This window comes from Botryllus schlosseri, chromosome 11 (assembly GCF_051294905.1).
Source record: "Botryllus schlosseri isolate E-star chromosome 11, Bs_hap1, whole genome shotgun sequence".
Taxonomy (NCBI): domain Eukaryota; kingdom Metazoa; phylum Chordata; class Ascidiacea; order Stolidobranchia; family Styelidae; genus Botryllus; species Botryllus schlosseri.
Window position 1 is genome coordinate 18497265 of NC_137246.1, and position 23323 is coordinate 18520587.

The 23323-nt window shown below is 42.7% G+C and overlaps 1 protein-coding gene across 4 annotated transcripts; it reads right to left on the bottom strand.

Annotated features, from left to right (window-relative positions):
- Window positions 1-41: 41 nt before the first annotated feature.
- Window positions 42-22376, bottom strand: LOC145450890 (uncharacterized). 4 transcript variants are annotated; one of them, XM_080329390.1, is made up of 22 exons: window positions 22185-22376; window positions 20093-20166; window positions 19940-20016; window positions 18772-18794; window positions 18582-18687; window positions 16574-17043; window positions 15670-15745; window positions 15518-15608; window positions 15105-15162; window positions 14992-15047; window positions 13401-14243; window positions 12698-12787; window positions 10764-10873; window positions 9714-10101; window positions 8735-8793; window positions 8278-8380; window positions 8151-8212; window positions 7466-7579; window positions 4947-5027; window positions 2873-2992; window positions 737-930; window positions 42-351 (listed from the first exon to the last, which is right to left on the bottom strand). In XM_080329390.1, exons 1-22 carry the CDS (start codon window positions 22224-22226, stop codon window positions 163-165), a joined length of 3426 nt encoding a protein of 1141 aa, XP_080185516.1. In that variant the 5' UTR covers window positions 22227-22376; the 3' UTR covers window positions 42-162. The 4 variants fall into 4 exon arrangements, with proteins under 4 accessions (XP_080185516.1, XP_080185517.1, XP_080185515.1 ...); XM_080329391.1 differs by having other exon boundaries at window positions 2873-2986; window positions 12698-12791; window positions 13405-14243; window positions 22185-22375; XM_080329389.1 differs by having other exon boundaries at window positions 12698-12791; window positions 13405-14243; window positions 22185-22375.
- Window positions 22377-23323: the final 947 nt, after the last annotated feature.

Genomic DNA, 23323 nt, shown 5'->3' on the forward strand with positions numbered 1-23323 from the left:
GTCGATGCGAGTGTTCAAAACGAGACAGCAGTGCAGACAAATTTCAGTAAAAGAAAATATAATCAACAAACTCAAATCAATGATCTCGTAAAACATCAACAGTCGCACTTATCGTACAATCGCAATGCTATACTTAAAAATGTGGACGAAAACACAAAATCCTCAATCCGAAGTGGCAGAACGGTTTTGCTCAATGCACATAGTGTAAAAGATGACCGCATCACGTTTCGTGTCGTTGTTGCGAAGTGCGTACATGTTCTTATAGGGAACTTGAAACTGCGAACGTCTCGGGAGTTGTATGGATTCGCCAGCTAGTGTCAGTTCCACGGAACCAGCTTCGACCAGACAGGACTGAAATAAGAAACGTTAGCAATCATTTGCTTGCAAGACTCAGCACTATAAAAATTTGTCTGTGAGTTGACCACATTTTACAAGAAGGGACGGACCAATGCCAACCAACGTATCATAATTGATTCGAACTAGCGAATCGGCAGAAATAACCATACGGCGGCGCTGAAGGGAGGAAAGGGTCAAACAAATCACCGATCATTACTTGACTCGAATTCCTCCACCTGGGCCTATACACAATACAGATATGTGTCCGCTCAGGCCATGGTAGGTACTAGTACTACAGGTATCTTATATCAGTTAAGCCCCTATTACCAAAATTAATTCAAAGCATTGACACTCAAGAGACAAACGATCGCAAAGAGAAATATCATGGAAGAACATTCACCATAGTCCCATAACCGCAGATCCTCTCCGGCTTCGCATACTTGGGCTTGATGATGATCCGGCCCTGCACGACAGACGACAAGCCCGTTTCAGACAAATTAACGGCCCGCGTTATCGAGATCCCGTCGGCGACTTGGTGCCGTTTTGGCCGCGTGGCTAGGGGTCCGCTGCCGCGCACGACGATTTGCGACAGATCTGGCAAAGAAACGAGAGTGAGTGTGAGTTGCAGGGTGAAAAGCAGAGGTGTTCAGTAAAGGAGTACTTTTTTCTTTTTGCCATTTCATTGCATCACAATCTTGCAGTGTTTTGAATTGAGGAAATTAACAATTAATCGACTGATGCCAACACTCAATTAGATTCCGCCTACTTGCGCTACATAGTAGAGTTGTTACCTTTTTAGACAACTTCCACTGCTACTTCAACTACTTGCTTTTCACATTTCGGGTTTTAAAATCTAGATGAGTGGCTCCTAACGTTTTCGTCTTCGTGGACCCTCTTTGAACCGACACGGACCCCCTACCAAGCTATAGTTCAAATCCAGATCTACTATCACGCAACCGTCAATTCGTCATTTGTCTGGCAGAAATATAACTGTATGTAGGCTAGCGATAAACAGCAACAAAATGACCTTTCTTGAAACTAACATACTATTTACATATAAACTGGGAACACGTTTCCTATTTCAAAGTGAATCCTGTATCTGCATTTCTTGAGGTTCGTGGCTGTGTCTCGAAAATTCGCGCCGTCGATTTGATATGAGCGAGGGCCGAAAATCCATTTTCACAAAGAGAGGTGGTGACACCTTTGGGTATGATCACAGCATAATATAAGGGAAACCTCTAGAATAGTCATTTCTATCTAGCTGCAATAGAGGTTGTGGATATCACATTAAAAATGGACTTTTGCAAGCAAATGTTTTCCGAAAGCCCGACAGAACATTCTAAACACCAATATGTTTGTATCAGACTATTGGCAATTTGCAGATTAAAATGACTTTGCAAAGTCGAATATTTCATCTCAGACGGCCATTCTGTTTTCTTGTGAGTTCTGAAGTTTTTTAGCAGTTATGAAGCGAAACGGCTTCGTGATTTCTCTAATTTAAAAAATACAAATTGTAGGTTATCAAGCATTCGGCAAATTTGGAGGTTTCGCGGACCCCCTGAAAATGCCTCGCGAGCCACTAGGCGTTCGAGGACTCCAGTTGAGAACCACTGATCTAGATAATAGTTGTTTGATATGTTTACAATTGCACCACTCATATGAGTAAATTTATATCATCACGTGAAATAGTCCCTGTAGTATCGTGGTTGCATAAGTTTTCAAAGATTGCACATATTTGGACTGCGATTAGTTATTTTGCTTTAGTCCCAAAGATACGTATTGAAATTTCGAAAGTAGCTGGCCATTAATTGATAAATGTACGCGAGTCCTTGACCAAATAAACTTTTTGGACCTACTTGCTGAATAGAAGTTTCCAGACCTTTTGCCTTAGTCGCTTAAATGCATCACACAATTTCAAACGTTGCACAGCATATCAGTTTGGGAAACGAAGTGGATCAAATCATGCTTTTCTACATCAATTGCGTGTTGCCTGCCGTTTGAGCAAGATTTATTATACTGCTTGTCAGCTCGCAGTTATATATCATGGTAAAATGCAAAAATTCACTAACATCAAAATCGAGTTAGGCTTTCCATGCATACGCTAATGACACATTTAAATGCATGAGGAATGAAACGTCGAATAACGATCTCAAATTCTTCAATCGGAAATTTTAATATATCATCGAACAAGATATCAGCAGTGCCGGCATATGCCCACAGATTTTTGAGCTGACACTCGCCAAACACGGTCGCTAGCTTGACGGCATTCTGTTTCACAACTATCGGCATACCAATTTCGCTACAACAAGGATAGGTGATATTTCAAAACGTCCAATCAAGTTCCAACTACAACACACAAACAATGGACGTAGTAGTATACATGAATCCTTCAACTGTGCACCCGAGCTTGGTTGCTGTTATAAAACAATAAAGGAGCTATTATATCAACTATAATCGGGAAGTGCCACTGATAAATTCAGATATTAATCTGCCCTTGCTCGCATTACCACGGTGATTGCATGAAACGGATACGCACCGATGTGACACATTGAATTTGTCGTGCTGTTGAGCAAGTTTACGGTCCTCTCTGCGATACTCCCAGACTGGTTCAATATGTCATCGTCTTCGCACGACGATGGTTCCTCTTCATCTGTTGCTGCAAGTTGGGTGGTTATTTTCAAAGCCGGCAGCACAACATTGCACGCATCTCACACCTACAACTACACCAGAGTTGGATCAATTACATTATTTCAGTTCAATTACAATTACAATTACAATTACTTTCATGCATGTTTCAATTACATTACAATTACAATTACTCCATGCTAAAAATATCAAATTACAATTACAATTACTCCTTGCATGCTTCAATTACATTACAATTACAATTGCTGCTGTTGAACATGTAATTGAATAATCATAAATTCAACTGTGCTCCTTGACAACGGTAGCGTCGTAATTAACAACAATTCAAGTATTCATGTTTCATTCATGATGCGCAAATACCCGTTAATTAATAAAAAGAAAAAACGTTTTCGAATTATTCCAGTATGCAGTATGTCGTTGAAAAAAGTATTATAATATATGCACGTGTTGGATTTGCGTATATAGTATATAATTGAAGAAATATTATTATTTTTTATCGAGGGACGTAGGAATTAGGATGAGGAGTAAAAACAAAACCGTGCTTTGTCAGATAAGACGTTATATAATATCCAGTGGTCTGGTTATTAGCCAGACGAAGTAAGGATGCAGTATCGTGATCTGAAATCGTATTGTAGATTGCCAATCCACGGACAGATGCGCAAGATGTGAGTCATGGATGAATGCACCGACAAACGTACTGCAGAGTCGGCTGAAAGCAGCAAACTTTGTAGTCCTAGAGCTGGCGATCCAAGCGTCCAAATTTGATGCATCTGGTCTTTATCGTAAGCTATTGATGCACTAATTCCGAAAATACAAATTAAAATCTCGTCAGAGCAATGTAACTGCTCCAAAATAGCCGTTTAAGGCCGACTGTTCTGAAAAGTGAGAGCGCCGCAGCAGCATGACCACAACAATGACCAATTACGCCGAGCGATTGTTCAGAACAATGCTGATTCCCAGACTTTCACGACTATTTTGAGATGGTACCATTGCCTGGAAATATACTTTGATTGCGGAATCAGTGCGACACTAGCTTTCGATTAGGACCACACATATCAAATTTCGACGCTTGGATCGCCAGCAATTGGACTATCAATTCTGCTGCTTTTAGCCGGCTCAGCAGTTCGCTTCTCGGCGTATTCAATCGTGAGTCACGTGTTGCGAATCCATCCGTTGGTTAGTAATCTAATAATTGTATACAATGGCAGCCGAGGCCAGCATAGCGGTAAAAATAAAAAACTTTGCATGCAAGGGCGCAGTCAAGGGCTTCCGCGAATGGATCCATCAAATTCCTTGTCGACATTTAAAGAGAATGCATTATATGTCAATTATTTTATGTTGTGCTTGTCAGGTATCAATAGCAATTTAATGTAATTGAAATTGTAATTGAGCAAAATTTTTGTCAAATTACAATCACAATTACAATTACACAAAATAAAAATGCTTTAATTACAATTACATTACAATTACATTGAAAAATGTATTTAATTACATTCAATTACAATTACAAATTACAATTGATCCAACTCTGAGCTACACCCACGAATTCTGATACGTCGGAAAGCGATTGAACACACTGCCTCTAAGTAAAAAGGAGATTCGTGCACATGGCAAATGTCACTCAGAGACGCATATCGAGCATGCCCCCTGCCAACGGAGACCTCAAACGTAATCTATAGATTTCGAGACTCGATATGGACTATGGAGCATAGCAGAACAGCGCATATTATCGATTGATTACAATCAGAGCCCGACCCATATCATAATCTCTAGCCGATAGCGATACAACATATTTTCGTCAACATCAAAACATGAGATGTACCGACGAAAGCTTCTAATTAGTGGTGGTAATTTAAAAGATATAAAACATACCCCATACAAAGCTCTATCCCAACGCTGCATCACTATGACTATCACCAAAACCACAAACACAGATCTGTAATAACGTGGCAGACTAGGCCTACCTATCGGAGCTGGTCTTTCCACTACAGCATCTGCCTTTTCAGCCACCCGTTTCTTGGCTCCACCCTTTTTCTTTGCTGCGCCTAGACAAGAATCAAAATGCCTGGGTCATATCGACGGCGACACCCCTCGAGGTAACAGCCGGAGACCGCTTGAAATAACTAGGGCTGGGGAGAATGATTTGAGTACTCCAATCTGAATTGAGTATTAATTATAATTATCTGAGCCGAATACTGAGTACCAAAACTATACGCTCTTTGCCACTAAGTGCGGAGAATGGAGATCATAAAGTTCGATTATCATGTTCATCAGGATTTAACAACCCATGATTAATGAAACCGGTTGATCGCAGCGCATAAAGTTAGTTTTAATCCCACGATTTAACAAACCTTTACGGACTATAGATAATAGTAATCTATAAAAACTATGTAGAGTGCGTAACATTCCTACGCGCAAATATTTCCGATAATGACCGCGTCGATTGTCTGTTAGGTAAAGGGTTCACAAAAGGATCAGACAATCAACGAACTATGTAGGCTATCCACCATTGCACTGCGATATATCTATCGATATTATAAAATCAATTTCTTCGCTGTACATTACTGATCACGCACGCCTTTAATTTCGCGAAGCTGATGAATTCTACCTATCATAGTCGCAGTATCTTTATCAGCAGCCTACCGTTTTATTAAACAAATTAACAAATGACAGCCAAAACCGAGTATTCGCATTATGATGCCATACATACCGCAACGCAATTGAAAACTCGGACACCTCAAGTAGTCATAGCACGTAACCTTATCCAACTTTACGCGCCGCGATTAGCAGTTTTCAATCACACAATCACCATTCTTCCGGATCAACTAACTTTATGATCCCCCCTTAAAATGCGTCCCGATTAGCGGTTTTTAATCACATGATTAGAATTCTCCCGGATAAGCTAACTCATGGGTGGGCAAACTTCTTAGATCGCGGGCCGCATTCGACATCGAAATCCATTTGCGGGCCGCACTATATAAAATTGGGATACCAAGCCAAAATTCGATGTCGTTATTTGATTATATAGTGACTGACGACACGGAAATAATATATATGTATCTGTATATTTAAAACAAACCAAACGTTGATTTGATGATGATGAACACTCGTCAGAAACGTTGACTAGAATATACAAGCTAGTCGTCTTCATTGTCAAAATTAGGGATGAATGTCGGGCGTCGGCTTAAAACTGGATGTAAATTTCAGTCTGTGGGAAGCGACCTGTTCATAGCTCTTATGATAGCAGTGGAGAAATTAGCGTAGCAGTGACGATAAGCTGCCGGCGACCCGGGTTCGATTCCGTGTCGGGGTTTATCAGGGCTCCTCTTACCCCGCGTTGCGTCGCGTCTTACGGCAACAAAAAGAGCCCAGAAAAAGAACGCACTCTCAAGGAACGGAGAGAGCAAGAAGGAGCCGAGAGATTAACATATAAAAAGGATTTTGACATCGGACAACCGGCCGAGGTGGATGTCAGTTTAGCAGACCGCAACTGGTCGTTCGGCATCCTCTTATCTGTTCATTACACTGCATTGTACATTGCGTGTCTTGATCAGATGAAGATATAGTCTGATGATTATTGATTGTACTTTTGGTGTAACTCCAGCACACACAATGCTGACAGCATCATAACTATGGTACCGTTTAATACGCTTCTACAATGCATAAATATTACCAATTACAAATATAAATACTTCTACACATATGAAAAACGAATCTATCTGACACACTTGCGAATCGGTTTTCCCAAGTACATCACTAAAAGTAATAAGCTCGCTCGTGTTGCTCTAATATCACACTCGTGGTCTGAATAAAGTCATTCACGTTTCAGTTTCTGTGATGTTTAGCGATTAAAACCTTTCAAAATGCATGGGCACCGAGGTCGGGCAATCGCGCCATCAATAATATAAAAAATACTATGCTAAGAATATAACTTCTCATCATGACGAAATATATTAAGAAAAAGTTCAATCAAGTGCGACAGTAATTTGATTTCTAGAAGCATTTTATCATTATTTTCATGTTTCTCGAGGTTTGCGCGGGCTGTAGTTTGCCCACTCCTAAGCTAGCTTATGATCTCTGCCCTTGAGAGCTGATTTGTAAACGAAGATGATAGCTTCGACATTATTTTCCGCCACACAAAACATGTATTGCAAAGCTACGCACGTTAGTGGAAATTACATGTGTGCGTGCAAGTCCTGAACGATCCGTGCCATCGCCAGAAAGTACACTGAAATGGGCATAGTCAAAATAACACCAAGCTATCTTTATTCTCACGTAAAGCTTGCGTCAATCTCTCATCGCGTAAAAGGTGCATATTTGAACTGTCCACATCTCTCACACTGCTAGTGTCATAATCTGCGATACTTGAATAGGCTATCAGATTCGAGGCCTAATACTCGATTCAAAATCGAGTCACTCAGGCAGCGGAATTCGATTTTGACCAGCCCTAGAAATAACGTGAACGAAATGGGATCGACGATACCTTTTGACTTTGCGTTCTCGGTCTGCTTGGTCTCGGCCTTCTTGGTCACCTTTTTCTTGGGTTTGCTTCTCCTTTTCTTCAGCGACACGGTAGCAGCGTCTAATTCCGCATCGCCTATGAACAGAGAATTTCGCCATTACTCGAGCAGTAGCAACGCCGTACATAACTCCTCGATCACCGGCAGACGTAGCGATTACCGAGATGTGTCAAACCTAATTCAAGCAGTAGAAAGTAGAAAATGCAGAGAGTCGATTTTTACGAGGGGTCGCAAACATTGAGCAGCGAGTCAGAGCCAGGTGACTTTGACAACACAGAATGACCAATGACATTACAAACAAGCGTATTGAAAAAAAAAAAATACATTCAATTATTGTGATGTAGGGGTTATTTGACCCCATTGTTATGACAATTTCACTCACGGAACCGATGCAGACATGTGACAAACTGCACGCAGATAAACTAACATCTACTTTACAAAATACAAAGTATAAAAACTCCCTTCTACACTAACGTCGACCACCTCTGCCTGGAAATCACTATTGCCACCCTTGGCTGGAACATAAATTCGCGTTACCAAACCATTACTCAAAAGTCAATGTAGCAACAGACAATATATTCATCATGCCGAATATATCCCACTCAAAGCTTTTCGACTGATTCTCATCAGGAGCGAACGTCAACATACCTTCGATTGTCAATTTCCTAACCCCGACCACTTTTTTAAATCCATGCTCGTCAAACTCCGTCCTGCAACGGAACAAGACATATCAATAGTCATGGTACTCGGCGTAGGGAGCACGCGGTCCACTCACGAGTAATGGATCCCGTATCTTACTCCGATACCGACTGGTAATCGAACTCTTTTGCTTCTTCGGACGCCTGCGCCGTCGTCGTCTGCAGAAGAGGCTGGCTCCACTGACAAAAAAGAACAGGCTGAATTCGCAGAAGGCGGGCCCGTGACCGAAGATTTAAATCGACCCTATCACCGTACGGACCGTAAAGACGAGTGTGCATGTCGGGTTTTCAAATTCAAACCAGGCTCAACACTACGGCAGGTTGATTACAAAATATTCCAATCCGAAGTGTGGTAGGTTTATCTAAGCTCCTCCTCACCATCTGAGCTAGGTAAGTGGACTCTTAAAAAATCCTAGAAGTGGGCCGTGCTACAATTCTGTAAATACGGAGCCGTGATTACAGACATGACAGTCGAGTACCGATGACTACCGTCTCCCTTTCCGATCGATCGCGTCTTGAAACGCAAATGCTTACCGGGATATTCTTCTATCTGTTTGGTCGAGAGGACGTTGTTTGTAGTTTGCAGCGCTCTCCTGCAATGCAAGACGTTGTCTTTAAACTTCAGGAAATACATCGCAGGTCTTAAAAATGGCCATGGACACACAAGCAATCGAGCATGTGCGTTGAGTTAAGGGTTTAGGGTTAATTTTGGTGTTAAAGTCACATGCTCAAGTGTCGCACATTAATTTGCAGTTTTTCATTATACCACCAGGGGTGGTCTGGTCATTGTTGGTATACAAGTAGAAGTAGTGGTCCAGGGGTGGTCATTGTAGGTGCGCAAGTAGAAATAGTGGTAACTTTGTAATTCTATAATCAACTAGAAGTTTCCAAGTAAGAAAAAAAGTTTAGTAATCGGAACCTAATTTGCCTAACACACAGAAATCTGCTGAGTAAAAGTAGTATAAAATGATAACCACATGAGCAGTGATTCTTCGCCAGTGTTCCATGGAACACCGCAGGCTCGTTGAGTAAGTATCAGGAGTTCGACCACGCAGTACGATAACAGTCTCCAAGGTGAAGAAACATTGATTTGCAATGAATAATCATTGTAATGTTTTCGTTTTGTTCTTTCACAACGTCGTTGATGCTGCCCAGTTCAATTTGCTCACAAGCATTCTTTAGTAATGTGTTGGTGACTCGGTGAAACTTTGGGTTCAGCGAAGTACTGTAACTTTTTTGAAGTACTCAAGTACGTTTGGTCCACTCACACTACTTGCTCCAGCCAATATGCCTTTTCATGTAACAGTATCCCGTGTTTTTTAGGCAAAATTAGGCCTAGAATACTCGCTTCCTACTTATTTGAAAATAGACATTTCTAATCGCACTCAATAGAAACTTGACTACTTTGACCATGTCTGCTTAAGAAGCACTTCACCTTTTTCGTTAGTGACAACACAATTGAAACAATCGAAAAAATTGCGACGTCGCGAAACACAAACAGCCTCATCATCACCTGGACTTGGGCGGCTTCGATTTCTTCGCCGGGGCAGATTTATTCGACTTTTTCTTGCCCTGCTTCCCGCCTGTTTTCTCCGGCTTCCCCTTCTTTTTCTTACCGGACAGCGGCGGCCGGGTCGTCTCTACGACAGTGCTGGACCTGTCGATCCCGCTGTCCGGGTCGGGCCCCGGCATATCCCCGTCAATTTCAGTAGCAGCAGCCGGCCGGACCGATGATTTTCGCCGGCCTGACCTGCCGCTTTTAGGCGTCGGTCGGACCGACATGTTCCGGCTTCTCGTCGAAGTTTCGTGCCCCGGGACAGACGGCGGCAGCACGATCGCGTTCCCCAACGAATAGGAATCGTGGGACACCACCTCGCTGGATCCGCTCTGCACGTCGTCACCTGGCAAGAAAAAGGCGCTCTTAACAAACTACTGGATTGTTGACATGCGCAACTTGAACAGAAGACCTTATCGGAGGTACAAATCGTCAATATCCAATTGAATACTTTCGGCTGACACTCGTCAGGGGTAATCGTCAGCAACTAGTAGAGAATCGGAAAAAGCATCAGCAGCATGAAAGTTTGAATAGTTATAATCTGGGAGAAATTTCATACCGCTGATGTCATATTTGGTTATACGATTGTTGATATACAATGTCCTTTCCAATTCCCTACTCCCGGACAGATACCCCTGACCAGTGTCAGCCGAAAATATTCGGGTTTATTTCAATGTGAATACACCATTTAATTGCATATAGAATATTCGCTTTTCGAAAACTCGAAACTAGAACCGGAGACCTTTAAAGATCTGCCACTTACTAAACTGAAATCCAAAACAGTTCATTAATTTTTTATTATATTTATGTTTTTGGAATCTGATCGGCTCTCCGATTGCGGCCAATGAGCATCAGCCGTTAAATTGTTTTTTCGTTGTACAATCTGCAACTGGAAGTGGAGCACGAACTACTCAAAACCCTAGTCACTAGTTAACCGCCACCCAACATTAATAGCTTGTACAAGTCTGTCATCATTTGTGACAGGCGGCAGTGGTGGGCCAGACATACCTTCGTCCTCGTCTTCCGGCGGCAGGGCGTGCGACACTGCTTTCCGAGGCTTTGGCGCTCTCGGGGTTGACGACGGTGGCCCAAATGTATCACGTGGTACGTCACTGAACCTGCGCGTCGAAGGTAGACTCAAAGTAGGAGTTTGTTTCATATGCTCCAACTTGACTACTTTAAAATCGAACCAAATGTTGCTGCGAAGTTGGAAAAGATAGTTTCCCTTCTAACAACTAAAGATTGTAACAAACGCACCGTTTTCCAAGTAGATTCACGGGAATGAGTTCTGTAAACTGTCACGAGTTGGAGTGTTTTGCGGCAGTGGTACTTAACCGGGGCTGAGACATTTTTTTCGTTACATTGTGTTATCGCTCCTGATATACGAAATTCGAATAGGTCACGAGTATGGAATGTGTCGAGTCATATGACTTGGTCGAATCATACGCAATGACTCAAGTATATGTCGGGTCAATACACAAATTGAGTCGAGTCTGGTCATTTTCCATTTTTGAGAAAATGACTCGAGTCATTACAGCCCTGGCGAACCGACTTCACAGCCCTGGCGGCAATGCTTTGTTTTCACTCTAGGTCCCCATTAGCAACAAGATGGTGACATCTGCAAATCAACATCGGGCCACAGTGTGATTCTGATGCTGCTAGAATATGTAAAATCTCGAGTTCCATTGAAGTAATGCTACCCCGATCAAACCTACATAAACACACTCACTCGTTAAAACAATCGTGTATGAAAAAGTACAACGTCAGTGACCAGGCGCGTAGCCAGCTGAAAAATAAGGGGAGAGGGGGTTTCGATTTTTTTGGATTTAGTAATGTAGCATCAATTCATTAGGGTTAAGTACATACGATGCGTGAATAACGATTATACAACATCCCCGTGTTGGCGATTATATGCGTATGATAAGCTTGTCTACAAGTCCGGAAGTGCTGTTAATTAGAGACTCCCTGATCTGTCGTGAACAATGAAATACGCACGCGTCAAACGTTCGAATACGCGCGCTTATCAACGCGTCCAACAATTAATGACGCCCGTTTGTCAATGCGTCTTGCGTCTTACGTAGCCACGGCGACGATCTGCGCAAGTCAAAATGTACGAGTTTTTATGGAATATGTGCTATAATGACGCCAATTTCAGGTGGTTCAAAACTTACCTCTTTTATAACTCAAGCCTACTAGACTATAACTCAAGCCTACTAGACTATAACTCAAGACTAGTGGAAATCAATTACGCATGTACGCACGCGTCGCACATGATTGCGGACATTCGATGTCATACAGTTACGAGATGTCACTCTTTAAATACAATCGTTAATCAGCATATACTTGATAGCATTTTATCCAAGCCATCGAGAAATAGGAGCCAAAGCATGGTAAGCCCAAGACGCGGTAGTTGAGCTAGCGATACCTTGAGTACTAGGCCTATGGCAGATGCGATTGTGCAGGCCAGCGAAGATATCGTGCGCAGTGCGCACCAAGCCAATGCAGATGTGATTGTGTACGCCAGCGACGATATCGTGCGCACAGGGCCTATTGCAGATGCGATTATTCAAGCCAGCAGAATTAGGCTTGTTGGAGACGCAGTAAATCAGGCTAGCAATGATCACCGAACGTGCGACAATGAATGACATGATTTCGTAATTATCTCAGCGGGAGATCGTGTCGCGTTACATTGTGAAGTGCAATGCGCAAGGACGAATCTCGATAATTGGCAACACACCTTTCGTTAATTGGCCGCGCGCAATACTGATAATACAACTTATTGAATTGCAACCGAGTATTAGCATCAGAGCGGTCATTTGAAAAGGTCGGGGTTTGGCGTTGAAGGAGGGGGTTTCGCGTTTCTAAAGGAGGAGGTTTCGACCCCCGAACCCCCCCCCATGGCTACGCGCCTGTCAGTGAAGTAAAACACGGCCAACACTAACCGATCGTCGATAGAATCCTGCCCGTCGCGGATCGTAGACTCGTTGACAAACGGCAGTTTGCTTCTCTGGTTTGACGGCGTGCCAGATTCGCTGTCTGTAGAAGATTAGAATCGGTCCGATAAGAATGTCGCAAATGAGCAACGTTCAACGTTAAGTCGGAAATTATAGAGTAAATGGGAACCACCAAGCTGACAGAACGATGACAATTGGCGATGATTTGTCAACGCAAGATGGGTGGAAATTAGGGGCAGTCGGTAACAAAGCACTTCTACCTTCTCAGAGTCAGTTTTGCTTACGTGCGCTAGTTACTCAAGTGGTTATGTCTCTCGCTTTGTGTAGGTGCCCCCCCCTGTATCAAGGTAACTGAATACATTTTTGAAAATGGCACCAATTTTTAATGGCGTTTTATTAGTCGCAAAGATGCACATTGCACGCCGCAATTTTCAAAGTGCAATCTCCGATGAACTCCTACCAGTTTGCGACCAATCGAGTAAATCTACTCAGTGATTTTCATACCATGATTGCTTATTTCTACTTGGAAGGAGCCTTGACATTTTTGGAATTCGCTACTCCAACTCGTAATCTAGTATAAATTTACGAATCTACTTGTACTTCTTTGACCGGTTCTGATGAAAACATCACCATGACCAATACCACTCTGGCATCGCCAACGGTCGCAAACAAACAAACCCGGCCGGTGCACTCACGTTTCGAACGCCTCCCGGTGACACTGGTCCCGTCCGATCGCTTATCCCGAAGCCGAGGAGACGCGTCTCCAGGCCCATCCTGTGACTGCAACCACTCTGCCAAACGCTTGTCCCTTCCCCTGCCAGTACGCCGTCCCGTCCCGGATTTCGACTGGTCGCGATTAACAACCACAGTCGCCCGGTCATCCACACCACTGGCAGACTCCCCGTCGGTAAGCCTAGTCCCGGAACGGACCAGTCCGTATCCCGCGGCAACGACATTTGAACTCCGCCTTTTCCTCGAAGACAAGACAATATCGCTATCGTGGTCTGAAGACGGGCTGTCGTATTTGCTTTTTGATCGAGCTTGTCCAAGATAAGCTTCGCGGACTTCGGCCGCGATACTCCTCTCCCCCATGGTGCGGTATATACTGCGGCGTCGCCGAGAGCTGTGCCGGGACTGTTTCGAGTCCAACCGGGCCTCTGTATCAGGGCTGGGTTCGTCTGCCTCGATATCATCGCCGCTGTCCGGGTAGCTCACCAGAGATCGAGCCGGTACTTTGTCCCGCGGTGTTTTACTCCTCCTTTTGACCGTTGACTTTTTGGGCCCGGACCGTCTCCCGGAATCCACGGCTGAATATTCCAAACTCTTTTTCGCCTTTGAGCTCAGCTTGAGACCGGTCGAGGACCTTTTGCGGGCGCCGCTACGATTCTGGCCCGAAAAGCTGAGCGAGCGCTTTGCCGGGTTGGCGCTATGGCGGTTCTCGGACGTCTTCTGCAAACTCCTTACCGACCCAGGCACGATACCTGGATCTGCACCGGTTATCGTGGGCGGCGAGTCTGAGACACTTTCCGGCAATCTGAACAACAAGCGTATTAAAATATTAAATCACACCGTGCACATGGTTATCAGTGACTTCGGAACTTGACGACCCCTTCCTAACCCTAGCATACTCCTACTCTAAACCCCAACGCTAGCCTCAATGCAACCCGAAAGCATCAATACATACATACAAGTGGCGAATTCAATAAGTGCCGTATATCACAATTCACGCTCATACCCAATGAAAGAGTCATTTTCAAGATTATTCTTACAATAATGATGCACCACTTTTATATTAAAAATAGTTGATACACTTCTAATGCCACTCGTGACCGTGCAATCATGCATAGAGGTGGTCAGTAACGAACAACTTCTGCTCTTTCAGAGCACTCAAATAGGATACTCTGACTATTTTGACACTTCTGGTGTCGAAATTACTCTGCTACTAAAAATAGCGTAATGGTGAAGCATCCGGCTGCTTGATCAGTAGGTCGTGGGTTCAATCCCCGGCCGGGTCAAACCAAAGACCTGATTAGTAACATTGGTGTCCATGACTTGCACGCTTGGTGCTCAGCATTACTGGGATAGCATGGAGGGGTGAGGGTGCAAGACTTAGAAAGCCTTATAATCTGCACCTTCCTTGCCCAATGCCCAGCGGCATATGCACATCATGCACTCATGGTATGCATATGCACAGATTGTGCGTATGTTTATCGTGAGCCGGTGTATATGCCGCCAAGTCATCAAGGACAAAAATACGTAATGTCTTTCCTTTTGGGACTTACTCGACTTGCCAATCATCTTCCAAAGCAGGTGGCTCGACCGGACCATCACCGAGACCCTAAATAACGATGAGATATGAGACAGCCGACACAAGTAAAACACGGGCAGCACATACCACAGATTTCCGCGTCGAGTTTAAGGGGCTGCCACTGATCCCGTCTTTGAAGGATAACCTGAAAAGAGAAATGAACCAAGTACGTTCACGCGAGAGCAGCGAGATTCCTGTTATCTGCCAACATTCAGGATTAAGCATGCAAAGTATAAAATTAGAAATTCTGCTCAAAATCCCATCACAGATCACAACCATCACAATGTGTAAAATTGCAGCATAACAAGCAGAGTGCGTCCAACTGTCCATTGACCAACATTGTAGATTTATAGTCATAGAACTCAATCAAACAATACCGAAAACACTCTCACTTGGAACAGCTTCATGAGTGATGCCCGCATTAGACCGATATTTTCACGGGAACAAATATCAGTCGGAGTCTATAATTGCAAAATTAAAACATAGTACCGCAAAATCACCTTTTTCTTAAACCTGTATCCTTTTCCTGTTTAGAATCTCGGCGAGACGATGTATAGCTTTTACTCTGAGACGCCTGCGTCACGTCCATCACTACAAAGCAAAAGAAATGGATCACTGCTGAAAAGAAGTAACTTCCAAGAGACGATCTCACTTTCCGTGTATTTCTCTAGTATGTTGCTTCTATTAGCCGATGCTCCTCGTTTTGACAAGCCAGAGAAAGTTGATATCTGAGAAGTGATCAACGTTTAGAAAGACATCAGATAATACCGTCGTCATAGACCATTGGGATTGCACCGCCGTTAATGCGCGACAAAAACAATCAATCATTCCCGTTTACACATCAGAGCCATAACAGAAAAGTTACACGCTTGGACATTTATTCAGTAATTCGTATTATCAGTGCTGCCAAACACTGAGAATCGAATGTATACAATGTACAGCCGCACGAGGTGCGTATTCATTCCGACATCTCTCACATCTCCTGCTGTGTTGTAATATGATGCGCGCGTATCATCGCTTGCCCGAATTACAGAGTCTGCTGCAAACCTCTTCCCCTCCTTGCCTTGGTTCAAGACTAATAACAGGAACGAAATTACTTCGAATATGCGTAACTGGCTACTAATTTACGATCATATGTGGTGCAGGCTGGTCTGAATCGTCTCAAATCGGAGTCATGACTCAACAGATTGTAGAATAGACGTGGACACTATCATTTGCGAAAATAGTAAGCCTACTTATTCATTTGTTGGCGAAATTGAGTGATTGAAATCTCCTGTTGCGTTGTAATATGATGCCTTGCTGGATACGGTGTTATGTTATTGCGATGTTCTAGTTTTGCTTCACAGCTTCATGAATAGTAGGCTAGTAGTGCCGGTAAGATAGCACAGCACCTTTTATTTTCTTAAAGCTTTGATGTCTGGCAGAATTATCACCTAAATAATCAAAATGGGCCGACAAAAGATGCAAATCGAAGATATATATTGCGTCAGAATAGTTAGATTTTGCGAACGATTTTTTTTGGAGGCACTTATCATCAATAAAAGCAATATACTCACCGCTTCGGGTGGCGTGTTTCGGATTTGCGAAAGCAACGACTCCCGACTTCTCCTATCGCTGCGCCTTGCCATCCTGACTTGACTGCGAGACATCTCCTTATCCAGCTCCTTATCTATGACATCACACTCTGCATCGTTTGATGTCGGACTGGGCCATCTGTTGCGCGGACGCAGCAGCGACGACCCCAGAGATTTTCTTTTGTCTACATCCCGATCCGATGTGCCGGTTGCGGCGTCCATAGATTTTTCACCGGCTTTGGACCGGCGTTTGTTCGGGTGGCTGCGCCGTGCGGTCCTGCTGGCCAGGAATTTTTTGTAAGGTCCGCCCGAGATCATTTGAGTCCCCGTATCTTTCACAGTAACGTCGATTTCATCGTCGCTGCGTGAAGAATCGGCTCCGTTTTGTAGAGGAGAATCTTCGTTTATCGACGTCTGGGTTGCGATGGACACGGTTACATCGTGCCTTGTCGCTGAAACCAATAGTGCCCAACATAAAAATGGAACTTCTCGCCAAAATTAGGTGGAAAGTTGACTACCAGTGAATTCGGCTAACCAGAGAAGATGGCCAATTGGCCATGAAACCGCTTGTTCTGTTCGGGTGTGCTTTGTACATGCAATTGAGAGCAAACACTTTGGACCGTCCATGAACATTAACAAGACAAAGCCGCCTTCCAATCGAACAGATGTTCACGTGAAGTCTTTACTAAGGGTTTCTATGTCTGACATGCAGTCAGAGTGAAAAAAAAACTTGTTGACAACTTTGATCGACCACAGATGACACATTGACATCAACAACTATCGAAGTACATTGCGTCAATAAATTCATTAAACCCTATTTTTGGTCTTTGTGCTTTACAGTTTTGTTAGTTTAAAGTTTACATTAAAGGGGCACTGCGCTCTAAAAATGATGTGGTCTCAAATTGAAGGGCAAAACGAAAGAAAAATTTAGGCCGCAGCCGTTTTCTTCAGAACGCCACCGTAATGGAGCTGTAATGTATTGAAATTTCCAGAGTTGCAGCACGCTCCAGCAATCACGCAGAGATCGAACTTTATATAGTTGTCAGCCGATGTTATGAAGGAAATAGAATACACTAGGCCCGATTTTGACATAAATCTCCTGACTGGACATCTTCCGTCGAACGTGGTATCTAAACCACCTTGGCGTGTACGATATATTTCCTTCATAACATCGGCTGACAACTATATAAAGTTTGATCTCTGCGTGACTGCTGGAGCGTGCTGCAACTCTGGAAATTTCAATACATTACAGCTCCATTACGGTGACGTTCTGAAGAAAACGGCTGCGGCCAAAATTTTTCTTTCGTTTTGCCCTTCAATTTGAGACCACATCATTTTTAGAGCGCACTGCCCATTGAAATACACTTTATTCCTTGCATAGGTGGATAAATACGCGATTAATGAATCGATTCAGGAATCCGACTCGCCCAAGTACTGAATTTTCCCGCAACTGACCCATCGTCTGGAGAAGTTTCCCGCCGCTGATGTATAGCCTACCAATAGAGCTGGGGTTTGAGGACGGACCCACGATAGGCCAATGCTGCAACTACAACTATATTTTACTACATTGTCCTTATTCATAGTATCTGTATTATTTTCAACTTATGTCCATATCTTATCATATTTCCAGTGTACACCGCAGGCCGGCGGCCGCAATAGGCTCAAGGGCTGGGCGAAAACGATGACCATTCTTTAGTCTCATGACATAGCTTTATAGACCAGATGGCAGAGTGGCCGCAGTTAGGATAAGGACTCTGCGAAATGGATGACGTTTTTCTAGCCATCCGCTGCCCAAATTGGGAGGTTGGCCTACTTCAAATTCAGTTCAAAATTCATCACAATGACGGGCACATACAACCACCCCAAAAATTTAGTGGTCCACGGTAGAAAGAGGTTAGGAACCCTATTATAGAAAATGTTGGATGGCTGTTTTACGAATAATTAAATTCAATCAGTCAACTAAAAATAATACAGCCAAAAAGACTCATACATTTTCGTCTTCTCTTGGGTGGTGTCGGATTATCATCAACCGACTCCAAAGTCTGAATCTGCGGTGCTTCAGACGACAGGTTATGTCGACTGACTCGAGAGATTTCCTGAGAAAGGGCAACAAATCAAATCCAAGCTGCACACAATATTATGAGTGATTCTAAGCAGTTACTATTCCGAGCAACACTCACCGGGACATCCGAAGCATCACCATCTGAAATAAACCAAGATATTGCAGATTTCATACATGATTCTAGGATGAACTAGGATGAGAAATATCAAGTACATGAAGAAGAAAAAGCAATACTTCAGAGCAGTGGCGGGAAACTTATGCCCAAATACAGTTATCGGTCTTACATGATAACATGGCCCGTGGACATCAGTTGGTAAACCCGAGATAGATGGTCATAAAACTACTTCGGGTCTACCGGTATGTACATTAGGGTTGTCCAAAATTTGGAAAATCTCAAAAATCCTGTTTCGACCGGAATCTTACTGCACCATTTCCGCTCCGCGTCTGCCTGCGTCTCTAGCATCAAAAATCTACGAACCCAGTTGGTCTTAATGCCATATCACGATTATATATGGCCAATAAATTGGCAGGGTTATCGATACATAAAATGAGCATAGACTTCTGTAAATATTTCGGCAATTTAGCAGTTCTTCCCACACGGCTTTGTAAATATATTTCCTTCTTTAGCATAACATAACTGACTTTCCTGTTCGCACCATCAGCGGCACATGTGATCGTCACATGTCCCTATTGGATGCCAGATGGTTGGACATTGATTTATCCCTCAGAGGACCAACTTTAATGTGTTTTATTATTCCCCTTTTTATGCATGCATTGTATTTTGCCTGACAACTAATCAGCAAGAAGCCACGGTCGTGCTCATTGAAGCATACCCGATTAGCCAATCGAGAGCCGTGATTTCGTGATTACTAGTCTTGTTGCCGTTCTATGGTCACTGGCATGCCCACTCGTCGGTGGCTACTTTCAAACGATTTGTGACAAATCTTAACGACTTTCCTGAGAGCTTATTCCATACCCATTGCTGTTTCTTATCAATAATCTATAGAATGAGACATTGATACTCATCATTTTTGAGATTTTCCAAATTTTGGACAACCCTAATTTACATTTTCGGGCAAACATTTCCGAACATGAACAGAACAGGTTTCTATGTCCAACATGCAGCCAGAGTTTAAAGAATTTGCTGACAACTTTGATTGACCACAGACGTCTCATTGACTTCAACAGCTCTTGAATAACATTACGTGAATAAATTCAAAATTTGGAAACAATTTAAAAATAGAAAGCCGGAATTGTAGGAGAGAATGAGAATATCAATTATTCACCTGATTCAGACTCTGAACACCGAAAATACCCCGAGATGTTATCGATGGGGCAGACCTTGATTTCCTTCCCCGTACGTCTAAAAATTGTTATCGACAATGTTCACAAGCAGAAGTCGCCAGACGTGGAAACACGACAATGAATCTCAAACTCACGTTCCAACATTGGGATTCCACCGGTTCCACCGGCTTCGACTGTTGGCTTTCTTCGTCTCATGCTCTTTCAAGAGCTGAAAAATGCATAGAGATGCCAGGGTGCAAAACCGGGAACACAATGGGCGATACTGGATGGTGCGGTCTTGAATACATTAGAGCAGGGGTGGCCAACCTTTTTGGCCATAGGGTCACATGCGGTTTTCCAAACCGTTGTGCAAGTCACTGTTTTAGTCATCCGATATGAGGGAGCCGGTTTAGTTAACGATGAGGCCAAGACTTCTTACTACGCACCAAAATCGCTGTCATTTAGGTCATGAAAAATCAGTCTGTAATCATGTTGTAGCGGCGCTAGGCGGAAAATATATTTTAAAGTTTACGAATGAACTCGGTCAATAATATTGGTGCCTGTCCATGGACTGTACACAACTATACTGAAGCATCCCAACGACCTCAGAAGATACCAGGAATAATCAGTTCTCTTGCTATTGCGAATAAAGTTAGACTCAATTCTGTAAGTTAGGCGTATTTCTCATTTGGGCCATTCCATACTTAGACATCCGATGTCCCCACCATCACCTCTTGAAATTTTCCGAATTTCGTAATGCATAGATGAGCTAATTCCTAACACGATGAACTTTATTTTATGAAAATTGGACTTTGAGGCTGTAAAGTCCATTAAATTGCAGTTTCAAGAGCACACTTCATTTTTGGTGACATTATAGCACGCGACAATTGGGCAAGCGTCACATGAGCATGTGAGTTAAATGACAGGTTAGGGGTGGCTTAGGGTTGGACTCAAGTCATTTTTATTTAATCATCAAGTCAATCCGAAATCTAGTAATTTTACGAACGGTCGCACCAAACCAAATCACAATTTTCAGTCACGAATCATCAACGGGTCTTCTACCGCATGATAGCTTTTAAAAGTGATGTGATAGTGTAGTTTGTTTATATTTCAGTGATATTAAACAGTAGTAATTTCAAGGTGAACTTTACGTTCTTATATCTAAAAAAGGTATGTGGCGCTTGATTATTGTCGAATACTTGAAATTCTAAAATGCTGTCGCGGGCCGCACAAAATGTTCTCGCGGGCCGCGTATTTGAGACCTCTGAGTTAGCTAAACCTTCTTGAATATTACAGTGACAAAGCCTGAACTGTGCGGACCCGAAATGAGCAGAAAATTGTTGATTTTCAAAGTGACGTAACTTTTTACCCCAAAGTCCAATTTTCATAAAACAAAGTTCCTCCAGCTTCGAATTAGCTTATCTATGCATATACCAAATTTCAGAAAATTTCAAGAGGGGATGGTGGGACATCGGACGTCCAAGTATGGAATAGCATATTTATAATATAGCGTCTGGACGGGTACTAAAAGCAAGAAATCTAGCGGCACTAAATGCCGCGAAGAAAGATTTAAAATTAAATAAATAAATCTGCCGCATTATACTTTTACTTCGTAAATTTACAAAGATTTACGAAAAAGATATGAGGGGCATGGCGCCTTTTGCCTCCTCTGGCTACGCCAATGCGTCGGAACTGTTTTACTATTCATCAATATCCCAAAGTTCGCAGTCAGACTAATCAAAATTTTGGGCTCCGAACAATCATAAATAGTGCAGCAAAGGTCATTGTATGGCGCCTGCGGTGTTTGGATTGTACATTGTATAGGATTCTTCAGAACAAGGCCGATTTCCGACTTTTAACAGCAATTGGGGGTGTAGAGTCAGTGCCTTGAACGGTTTACAATTTAAATTTTCGGAATCCGTGCGGCAATTATCGTTCGTTTAAGACTAGTTTCAAGGCAAGATCAATTTTGGTATATTGCACATCACGCACATAATGACATAGCCTGCATTGCCAATTTATATCCAGCGCATCACCTCTATACCTGATTGGAATCGCTGGCCTTTTTGCATGATATATCAGGTGTGAGCTGCGATGATTTTCCAAGTTGAAGTAATTTAATAAAAAATAATTAAAAAATGAAATATAGTGTGAGCACAGGACACCGATTCCAAACAGGACTCTATACAGTTTCATCACCATGCAGAGCATAATTCACAACGAAATATCATATAAGTGGTACAATACCTTGGAGAAATAATCATTTACACTCATACTGCCAGAAGCCATCTTTCCTGAGTCAGATTTGCTTCACCACGTAATCCGTGTGTGCAGGTACCTCCACGGCTTCTTTGCAGTAGTATAGCCTTATTGTTAGATTCAAAGTAGTATTCCGCGTTTATATACACACTTAAAACAAAAACGAATCAATAAAACCAACCATGCAAGCAGTACAGACAATAGGAGACAGGCCTATCATCATAATGCTGATCAAAACATGTGGAACTATGACACATGCTTTGCGCCATTTCTTTCAAACATAGTCATCCTGATGAGAACTGTATAACTTCCACACCCGGTATTTATTTATTCCGCGCCGCCGAACAAAAAACAACATGCATCAACTACAGACCTGATTGGAATCGCTGGCCATTTTGCCTGATATATCAGGTGAGCAGCGATGAATTTCCAAGTTAAAGTAATTTGATAAAAACTAATAAAAAAGTATAACAGAGTGTGAGCACAGGAGACCGATTCCATACTACAGAAAACTTACAAATGGGAGTTCAAAACTTTCACGGCGCCATTTTCCCATGACGTCATTAAGTTATGCTTGATCGGAAACAATTTTTGAAAACTATCATAAATCATAAGTATCTATCATCTATTTAGAACGGAGCTAGAAGCAATGACAAAGGCTTTCATAATGAAGGATATAAATAACTTTCGAACATATATTTCTAAATACTATAACATATACTTTGATCATTTACTACGTTTAGCGTCATCTAGTGGCTTATACATTTATATACAATACTTTCTTCACGTTTGTTTTGCCGAGGCTGCTCACTGCTCAGCTGCTGCAAAACAACAAGGGCTGGTAAGGTAAGATCGAAAGTTTTCCAGGTTGCAAAAAAATCCATTCTAACAAAGTCACTCAATTTAACTTTGGTTTTTGCTGTATTGTATATTGTTGATGACCCGACGAGATAACTTTCCTGTAGTTGCGGGCGTTGCATTAGACTCCGTGTTTTAATTGGTAAAAGTTGGAGGTTGTCCACTGTGTTGTGCAGGGACGGTATATGCATGCACCTGAATGGAGTACATGCCTCACTTATACTAACGAATTCCTCGATGTCCTTCCTGCAGGTGTATTAGCATGTTAA

Coding starts and splice junctions, on each gene's coding strand:
- LOC145450890 (XM_080329390.1), bottom strand. CDS start 22,226: ATGGCTTCTGGCAGTATGAGTGTAAATGATTATTTCTCCAAG. Junction 12,788..13,400: donor GGGAGGCGTTCGAAACGTGA/GTGCACCGGCCG, acceptor TTCTACAGACAG/CGAATCTGGCACGCCGTCAA. Junction 5,028..7,465: donor CGAGAACGCAAAGTCAAAAG/GTATCGTCGATC, acceptor ATTCTTGTCTAG/GCGCAGCAAAGAAAAAGGGT.